At 36.1% G+C, this 10,531-nt stretch overlaps 1 protein-coding gene across 2 annotated transcripts in view; it reads left to right on the top strand.

Moving 5' to 3' along the window:
* Positions 1-10,531, top strand: part of MAN1A2 (mannosidase alpha class 1A member 2) — a 185,033-nt gene that overhangs the window by 56,157 nt on the left and 118,345 nt on the right. For both annotated transcript variants that reach the window (XM_049618376.1, XM_049618377.1), the window contains exons 4-5: positions 1,007-1,125; positions 6,713-6,793. In XM_049618376.1, the coding sequence (XP_049474333.1) occupies positions 1,007-1,125; positions 6,713-6,793 (200 nt within the window). The remainder of the gene's footprint in view (positions 1-1,006; positions 1,126-6,712; positions 6,794-10,531) is intronic.

The following is a 10,531-nucleotide window of genomic DNA, read 5'->3' as shown; positions in this document are numbered from 1 at the left end:
GTTTGGGGGTATAAGCCATCATTTGGTACTTTATGTTGAAGAGTTGACAGGTCTTTCAGAAAGTTCCTGGAATGAACAGTAAAATAATTTTGCAACTTGTATCCTTTTATCTTTCTGGCAAGGATGACAGTAAACTCATGTTGATGAAGACAGTATAATAATGAAGCCGTTTTAATGTAGATAATAACGAGTGTGGATGATTTTTATTCTCAGAAGATAGAAGTAATTGAGGAGGACTCATCTGCTGTTACTTATTTTTTTTTTACTGTGCTATTAGATTTGTTTTAGATTGTATTCAGGATTTTTGGAGTTTTATTTGTTACTAAGAGTGACCTATTTTCTTGTCATATGTTTACAGTGTCTAGTTTTGATATCAGCTAGTTTTGTTGAATTTGTTCCTCCCTGAATTGTTTTCCTTTGACATCAGGTTTCTCTCTCTCTTGAAGATAGGTAGATCTTACTATTTTAATTTTTTCTACTTACATTTTGTTTAATACCTTCTTTTTCAATATGATTAACCTGCTTTTTCATTGTTAAGGATTGTTATAGTTTCTGTTTTACTGTGGTCTTTTAGTCTTATTGTGCTTTTATTAATATTTCTAAGTATTTTTTTTGCTCCTTCTGTGAATTTGTACCAGAAGAATGTGGTTCTTATGACTTAGCTTATCATCTTGAACCATCTTCCCCATTTCCTGAGTTAATCCTTTTTTTAAAAAAAACTTATCTCTGTTAAGTAGATAGAGATCTCATACTGTGACCAGGAAGAAAATGAAGGAGAACTATAATTTTAGTTTCCTTTACCTTCCTATTAGTTGTCAACATGCCATCTTTAGGAATAGCTATTAAACAGTGTATATTATTTATTCTTAAGGAAAAGTGAACCATGTTGGGTATTCTTTTTGGTCCTTATATTTCTACTTTGATTTTTACATATTAAAAAATTAAAACAGACCTTGTATGAAGGGCGTGTTTTTAATGACAGTTTTCCCCCCCACCCCAAATATAGGAAGTTCACAAATGGGTGCTACCATAGTAGATGCTTTGGATACCCTTTATATTATGGGACTTCATGATGAATTCCGAGATGGGCAAAAATGGATTGAACACAACCTTGATTTCAGTGTGGTGAGTATACAGTTGATGACTTCTTTGATCAACTCTGCAAAGACCGTGTCTAATAAACATAGTAGTTTTGAGCATTTTACTACAGTTTAAGGAAATCATAAATTCCCTGTCCTCCTTTGGGATTAGAGTGGTTATTTAACTTTTACATAAAATACATGCCCTTTCTCATCTTCCTTTCACTTTTCTTGATGTTATCATTTGAGGCAGTGTGTTCAGTGTGTTAAGCAGTAGTTACAAAAAAAACCCACATTGAACTAGAAATACCAGGAATGCATAAACTCCTTTATAAACAATTAAGCATTTTGTTATTTTTAAAAGATTCAATAATTCAGTGTAGGTTTAATGAGCCTTCATAACTAGGCCTATGCCCATGCTTCCAGCATTTGGCATAGTTGATAAGTGATGCGGCTGAAGTTTGAAGACCAGCACGGCTACATCCTAGCTGTGTGACTTGGGAACATTCCTTATTCTTTCTGAATGTGTCATAAAGTTGCTATCGCAATGCAGTATTGTAAGGATTATTTGAGATAATCAGATACACGTTAAGTACTCAGTAAATGGTAGCAATTGTTTTCATTATTACCAGTATTCACCCACAAGGTGTATGGGCTGTTTTGTTTTACTCATTATCACCTTTCATGACATTTGTGATTGTTCTTCCTTTTGACTATAGTCAGAAGTCACTCTTTTACTGTGTTGTTTTTGTTTTGTTTTTTCCTTTGGCAGACCCAATTTGTCATTCAAATTGTGATTTAAATCCATAATTATTTCTTCTCTCATGCTTTCCTGATGCTAACCACGCAAATCTGGATTACTTTCTTTTATATGATTCTAGCATTTTGGACATATATCAGTTACCACTTGGATTTAAGTTCGTGAGTGGCAGAAAATCTAATATAAAAGAGCTTAAATATAGATATGTGTTTCTCTTTCATGAAAATTAGGCACAGAGACCAGCAGCTTAGGGGTGGCTTGGATAGATCCTTGATCCTCAGGGATCTAGGATCCTTGCTTTCTCAGTGTGTAGCTTCAACCTCGTGGTACAAGACGGCTTCTTGATAAGGTGGATAACCTTCCAGTTGTAGAAAAGAGGAAGGATCCGTGACTCTCCTGTGAGAACACCTTCCAGGAGTGGGTTACCCTGATTTTGCTTGTATGCTGTTGAGTAGATCTGACACATACAGCCCAACCTTGATGCAAAAGGAGGCTGAAAAATTTAGTCTTTTTTTTTTTTCTCTCTCTCTGTTTGGCCATGTAGTTCTTATAGGATGTGCTTCTTGTTTAAGAAATCCCTACTCCAAGGTCATGAGGATAAATTCTTGTGTTTCATTCTAAATTTTTTAAAGTTGGGCTTTTGCATTTAGGTCTTTAATCCACATAAAATTGATTTTGTATGTAGGGTGAGCTGGACAGGCAGCAGTTTATTCTAGCACCATTCGTTTCCCTGCTGTTTATACATGGCCACACGGGTCACAGGGGCCTATTCTTTTCTTTTGGCTTTTTTCTTTATGCTTATGACATCAATACTTAACTGTCTTAACTATGATATTTTTATAGGAAGTTTGATATCTGATCTTGTTCTACCAGGAAATTATCTTAGCAGTTCTCTGCTCTTTGTTCCTGTAAGCTCTGGGGTGCTGTTGACATTTTGATGAGTCTTGCATTCAATTTACAGATTAATTTGGAGAGAATTGGCATCTGTACGGTCTCAAATACTCCTGTCCCCTAACATGGCAGCTTTGTAAGGCCTAATAATATGCTGGTATATCATTGTATCAGTTGGCTCAGTCAGGAGCCAGAACTGTGCCATTTATTTTAATTAGAGGATTTAATGTTTACAGTTGTTAACCAAGTAATGGGAAACTGAAAAGGCAAAGAGAACATTGTGGTATCACAAGAGATAGTAGCTATAGTAAACACCTACCTCCCTGGGACTCTGAGAACAGTGGGAAGAAGTTGGGACTATTAAACTTGAGTAATTTGGAACTCTGTTTCTGGTACTTTAGGAGCTCTTAAGAGGGCTTTTTTTTAGAGCTGGGACTCAGACCTCTAAGGCGATGGTACCTAGCTAGTGCTTGGTATTTCTAAGGGCCACAGGGAGGCTGATTTAAAGAAAGTGTGTGTGGCAGGGAAACTGTAACCTGGAACCAACAGCCACTGCCAGGGTGAAGAACCATGACTCATTTGACACTGTCCAAAACCGGAGGTAAATTGGAAGGAATAAGTCCTTTCTCCTTCTTCCAGCTGTACGTTATCTTTGTAAAACTTCCTGTTGGCATGGCCCATAATGGAGCCAGCTGGCTAACGAGACATATGTTCACAGAGTTCCAATTCCAGGATACCAAAGTAGAGTATAGAAGGATAAATTTGAACCTGAGGAGAAAGAGCTTAATAATTAACGCAGTCATTTGCCATCCCCATACTTTTAACCTTTCTGTGTCCTGTGTTTTAGCTGTATATTTTGCATGTAGTATGTATTTGAATTTTGTTATTTTTATCCAGTCTTGGAGTCTTTTAACTGTCAAGTTTGGAATATTTACATTTATTGTGATAACGTGTATTTGGAGTTGGGTCTTCATCTGTGTTTTTCAACCTGTGTTATTATTGTACTTTTCATTGTTTTTATTTTCTGTTTTCCTTCTTTTGGATTAAATTACTTCTTGGCTCTTTTTCCCTCTACTACTTTGACATTTTACTTACCATTTCCACTCATTTTGGAGTTACCCTTAAAATTTCATGTGCATACTTCTCACAGTTTAAAATGAACCGGTTTCTTCATCCTCCTTCTGAAGACCATAAGGATCTTAGAATGCTTTAATTTAGCTCATCTCCCTCTTGTCTTATGTGTAATCATTGTCTAGCTGGTTCCAACTCGTATTCGAAACTTCCAAATTAAGGAATGAATGGATGGATGACTGACAAATGAAGGAATAAATAAATAATTCATTCATTAAATGCCTCCTCTGTGACAGGTGCTCTTCTGGCTTATGTGAATGTAGTAATGAGCAAAACTTCTTCTTGAGTTTGCACTCTAGTTTTGGGAGGAAACCAGTAAATAAATATTCAAGTCCTGTTTAATATATCAGGTGGTGATAAGTGCTGTGGAGAACAATAAAGGGGAGCAAGTAGGATTGGAGTAAGTGGTGGTGTGGGGTTGCTATTTACATGGGATAGCTAGTGAGAGGGACTCTTTGGTGACATTTCTGAGAAGAGACCCAATGGAAGCCATTTGGATATAAGGCTCTCTCATAATAGATACTATAGTTGAGTGTAGAATATAGTTGTGTGTAGGTTGATTATTTTCTCTTAACCTTTGAAGGGTACAATTCCATTGTCTTCCTGTTTCTGTCATACTATTGAAAAGTATGCTGTCAATCTAATATTTCACAAATAATCTGTCTTTTTCCCCTTGTTTTCATTTTTTCTATTTTTCTGCATTCTATAATTGCATTACCATGTGTCCATGTGTGGATTATTCTTTAAAGGACTCATAATGTTCCATCAGTCTGAAGACTTATGTTTTTATCACTTCTGGAAGATTTGCAATCATTACTCCTTTGAATACTGCCTGTCTTCCATTCTCTCCCTTCTCTTCCTCTGGAACTTCTCTTCTGTGTCTCTTGTGAAGGAAGGTCTGAATTTTACCTTCCTTCTTTAGAAGCAAGGTCTAAATATAGAATTATATGTAATTAGATGTTGATAAGTGTTAATTGGGGAAATAATGGAGGCTAAGAGATATTAGTGATGAAGGTGTACTTTATTATTTTATATTGTGTGGTTAGAAAAACTTCCAGTTTGGAGACCTGTAAGTAAAGCATAAAGACTGAGTTTGGTAATTCTTGAACAGCCAGTAGAACCATTTGGTAATAAAAGTCAAGAGATGTTGAAAGGAGATGATGTCAGACAGGGAGTGGGGAATCTGATTATGTTGGGTCTTACCAGTTATTTTACTCTGAGTGTAACCAGAAGTTATTGTAAGAGTTTGTACACAACAGTAACCTGACCTGACTTAAAATGTAAGAGGTTCACTCTGCCTGCAGGGTGCTGAATAAATAGATTATAAGGAGGAAGGTAAGGCTGAAATCAGGGAAACTGTTTAAGAAGGTTATTGTTTTGGTGAGTTATAGAGGCCTGCCCTCCCTCCCTCTTTTGCTTCTTCTCTGTATTTAGTGACTGTCGCTCTGTGCCCTGCAGTATGCTGTGTATTGGGAATATACGAAGTAATGTAAAGCATTTTGCTTTTGTGGATGGGGTGGGAGGAGATATATGTTACTAAAAAATTCCATTGTGAAAATTCTATTTTGGAGATTTATACTTGTGTTAGCAAATTATGTGTTCTGCCTATAAATGTTGGAAAGGCCTTAAGGGATAATATATATTTTCTTTTAATGTTTATTAAAAATTAGTTATGAACATTATCTTTATTATTTATTTAGGGAGAGAGAGAGAGAGAGAGAGCGCACATGCATACACACAAGCAGTGGAGGAGCAGAGAGAGAGGGAGAGAGAAAATCCCAAGCAGGCTCCGCCCTGTCAGTGCAGAGCCCAACCCTGGGCTTGAACCCACGAACTGTGAGATCATGACCTGAGCCAAAATTAGAAGGCAGACAGTTGACTGAGCCACTCAGGCGCCCCATGAACGTTACCTTTGTATTAGTCAGTTGTGTGTATTGTGTGACTTCTTTGCTCACGTTCTCTGCCACTTCTACTTTTCTTTCCATGTAATTAGAATTTTTCTTATCTATGTCTGTATCTAAATACAAACATGTAGACTTTATATGGTAAGGTTATTAATACTGCTATATTTGTGCCAAATTTCCTTCTGTTTTTTGTTTGCCTTTGAATTTTGTTCATAATTTTTTCTTCTAGGTAATTGTCATTCTGGGGAAATTCAGGTCTTTGTGTTGGTATCAATACAGTTGGTTTTATGCTTACAAAGTACCTGCTTTGTCAAGGAAATTCATGTTGTCACATTTTCTTCTACTGTTTTATTGTAATTTTTTCTACATTTATTTCTAAATTATTTGGATATCGTTTTGAGAGAGAGAGAGATGTATCTGAAATGAGTATCCAAATTTCTAACCTAGGAGCCAGTTTTTCAACATTATTAATTGAATAATCCATCATCCTATCATTTTTTGGTGCCTCTGTTAACATTTATTAAATTTTTATACATACTAGGAAAAAATACTTAAAATTCATGAGAAATATAAGTAAAGATGGGCAGTATGCTGTAATGGAGGGAAGGGGATCAGTAGACAGACCGCTGTTCCAGAATTCAAGAAGTGGAGGCTCTCTTGAGGAGAGACTAGTCAAGAGCATCAAATATCTTGATAATTTCACAGTGCTGTGTAAGGTACACACAAATGGTTTCGGCCAATAGGAAGCCATGGTGACAATAATAGGGGAGTTTCAGTAACATTAATAAACGGGAGGTGAGATTGCAGTTGCGTGAGAAATGAAGATGTGGAAAGCGGGAAAAACCATCCTCCACAGGGCGTTTGTGAGAAACTTATGAAGAATTGAAAATATTTGGAAACTATAAAGCTTTAATATGTATGTGAATATTTTCAATATGTTTTCACAGAATTCAGAGGTGTCTGTGTTTGAAGTCAACATTCGATTTATTGGAGGCCTGCTTGCAGCGTATTACCTTTCAGGAGAAGAGGTGAGCCACTCAAGTAATACATTGTTTGGAGGAAGGGCTCTGAATGGACTTTAATAAAATAATGAAAGATTCCCCTAACAGCATATTGTTTTGCTTAATTGACTAATATTGAACACATGTAAAGGTTTGCTGAGAGAGCTGGCTGCTTCAGGTAGAACTGGCCTTGGGAAGAATGATTTTGCCGTTTTGAGAATCTCAGTAAAACAAGTAAAATCACAGGTCCTATCTCTGTATATACCCCTTCTCCTTTGCAGGAGCAATCCTTCTCCAGGATTTTGCCACCGCAATTAATCACACGGTTGAAACAAGGAGCAGGGGGGCAGTTAATAAGATCAGAATTAAGGAGTGAATCAGGTTGCATGAATATGGATCCTCCTAAGACCAAAAATTAATTATTAAAACTGCCTGATTCGAAATTGAATGCAAGTTTTTGCTGTAAATTTAAAAAAACAACACAGGAACAACTCTGAATTCTCCTTTCCAGAAGTCTTGGTATATGTAATACACATAGACTTGTGACCTGCTGTGATGGGAAAGTGGGTGTTGGAAATTCCTTTTTGCTACTACTCGGGTGTGGGTTAAAGGATGGGGTTTGGAGAGTAGGTGAAAGAGAACCTAAAGGAAGAGCTTATAAGTCATTTCTGCTTCATTTCCTGAGAAACTTACATATTTAATTGGTTTGTTGATCTAAATGATGGTAAGAGCTCTCTGTAAATTTAAGAAAATTCATCTTTTGTTGTATATGTTGTTAAAGATGGATTTCTTTGTTGTTGGTGTTTAAGAAATATTTGCCTAATCAAGGTCAGGAAGATTTTCTCATGTTTTCTTCTAATAGTATTACAGTTTTACTGTTAACTTTTAAATCTATAATTCATTTTGAGTTGATTTCTATACATGCTGTGAGGTATAGGTTGAGCTTTCTTTTTTTCCTTCTGGATATCCAAAAATTCTAGCAACATTTGTTGAAAAGACTCTCCTTTATTTAATTGACTTTGTTCTCCTCTTGAAATCCATTAACCATATATGTGTGAGTTGACTTCTAGACTGTTGTTTTGCATGTGTTTGTCCTTTTGCTACACTGTGTGAACTACACTGTGTTCGTTACTATGGAAGTCTTGAAATTGGGTTGTGTGAGTCTTCCAACTTTGTTCCTTTTCAGAATTGTTGTGGCTATTCCAGGTACTTTATTTTCTATATAAACTTCAGAATCAGTTGCTGATTTCTACAAAATATTCTACTGGGATTTTGATGGAGGTTACTTTGAATCTATACATGAATTTAGGGAAAATTGATATCTTAACAAATATGGAATCTTCCAAGCCATGAACATGATGTATCCTCCTTTCATTTTCTTCCTTGGTGTTTCTAGTTTTTAGCATGTAGATATTTTACATATTTTGATAGATTTATACATATTTTATGCTTTTTGGTTCTAAGTGGTACTATATTTTTTATTTCAATTTCCAGTTGTTTATTGCCGGTAGATATAAATACAATTGATTTGAAAGTAAGTTTTAATAAAGATTGAAATTTTCAGCTGATGTAGGACATTTCGTTTATCACTAGATAACTTCCTGATGCTTATCATTTTTAAAAATACTGTAAAATATACATAACAAGTTTCCATTTACCATTTTTTTATAAATTTTTTTTTAACGTTTATTTATTTTTGAGACAGAGAGAGAGACAGAGCATGAATGGGGGAGGGGCAGAGAGAGAGGGAGACACAGAATCGGAAGCAGGCTCCAGGCTCTGAGCCATCAGCCCAGAGCCCGACGTGGGACTCGAACTCACGGACCGCGAGATCATGACCTGAGCCGAAGTCGGCCGCTTAACCGACTGAGCCACCCAGGCGCCCCCTCCATTTACCATTTTTAAGTATATGATTCCGTGGCATTAAGAACAACATTCATGTTGTGCAGTATGCAGTTGATTTTTATATTGACCTTTGTACCCCGAGATTTTCTTAAATTCACTAATTCTAGTTACTTTTAAATAGATTTTAATAGATTGGGAAATTTTTTTTCAACTTTTTTTTTTTATTTTTTTTTTATTTTTGGGACAGAGAGAGACAGAGCATGAACGGGGGAGGGGCAGAGAGAGAGGGAGACACAGAATCGGAAACAGGCTCCAGGCTCCGAGCCATCAGCCCAGAGCCTGACGCGGGGCTCGAACTCACGGACCGCAAGATCGTGACCTGGCTGAAGTCGGACGCTTAACCGACTGCGCCACCCAGGCGCCCCGGGAAATTTTTTTGTAAACGATCATGTCATCATTGAATAGTTTTATTTCTCTGTATAGGGAACAATTTCTTTTGTGTAGTTCTTTTCTTTCTTTGTCTTGCTTTACATCCTTATCAATTTCCTGATCTTACAGGAAGAACATTTAGTCTTTCACCATTAAGCATAAATGTTAGTCATAGGTTTTTTGTAGATACCCTTTATCACCTTGAAGAAGATCTTTTCCATTCCTAGTTTGCTAAGATTGTGTGTGTGTGTGTGTGTGTGTGTGTGTGTATGGATGTTGAACGTTGTCAAATGTTTTTGTGGTATTTAGTAAGATGATTATACACATATGATTTTTCTTTTATCTGTTGATATTGGTTGATTTTTGAATGTCAAACCAAGCTTGCACTTTTGGGAAGAAACCCCAAAATGGTCATGGTGTATTATCTTTTTATATACTGCCAGAATTAATTTGAAACATTGTTGAGAATTTTTTCCACTTATATTCATGTGGGATATTTATCTATATGTAGTTTTAATGTCTTCGTGTGTGTGTGTGTGTGTGTGTGTGTGTGTGTGTGTGTGTGTGTTTTATATAAGAGTAATGCTGACTTCCTAATATGAGTTGGGAAGTGTTTCCTCTTTTCTTCTTCTTCTTCTGGAGAAGTTAGTGTATAGTTGACATTATTTCTTCTTTACTTGTTTGGGAAAATAAATACCCTTCTGAAGCCATGCAGTTGGAGTTTTTTGTTTTTGTTTTTTCACTTAAGTTTTAAAACTATTCTATTTCTTTGGTAGATATAGTACTGTTCAGGTTATTTCTTCTTGAGTAGTTTTTGTAGTTTGTGTATTTCAGGGAATTTGCCTATTTCCTCTCAGTTGTGTAAATAGTAGACATAAAGTTGTTTGTAATATTCCCTTATTATCCTTTTCCTATCTGTGGGATCGCTAGTAGTGTCTCCTGTTTCACCTCTTTTTGTCAGTCTAGATAGGTGTATTAATATTATTGATCTTTTCAAAGAACTTGGTTTTACTGATTTTTCTCTATTTCATGCAATTTTATACCTGCTTTCATTCTTGTTTACTTCCTTCTGCTTGCTTTGAGGTTTATTTGCTCCCTTTTTTTTCTTCCAGTTTTTTAGATTTGGAGCTTAGATCATTAATATGACACCTTTCTTTCTTTTTTTAAAAAAATATAAGGGGCGCCTGGGTGGCTAAGTCGGTTAAGCATCCAACTTCGGCTAAGGTTATGATCTCAGTTTGTGAGTTTGAGCCCTGTGTCAGGCTCTGTGCTGACAGCTCAGAATCTGGAACTGCTTCAGATTGTGTGTCTCCCTCTCTCTCTCTGCCCCTCCCCTGCTCACGCTCTGTCTCTCTCAAAAAAAAAATAAAATAAATAAAAAATAAATAAATATATAACAGCAATGCCGTAAATTCACTTCTCAGCCCTTCTTTAGCTGCATCCTCTGAATTTTGATATATTTTCATTTTCCTTTAATTCAAAATATTTTCT

This window comes from Panthera uncia, assembly GCF_023721935.1.
Source record: "Panthera uncia isolate 11264 chromosome C1 unlocalized genomic scaffold, Puncia_PCG_1.0 HiC_scaffold_4, whole genome shotgun sequence".
NCBI lineage: Eukaryota > Metazoa > Chordata > Mammalia > Carnivora > Felidae > Panthera > Panthera uncia.
The sequence above is the reverse complement of the archived record's forward strand: the minus strand, read 5'-3'. Positions and strand labels throughout refer to the sequence as shown.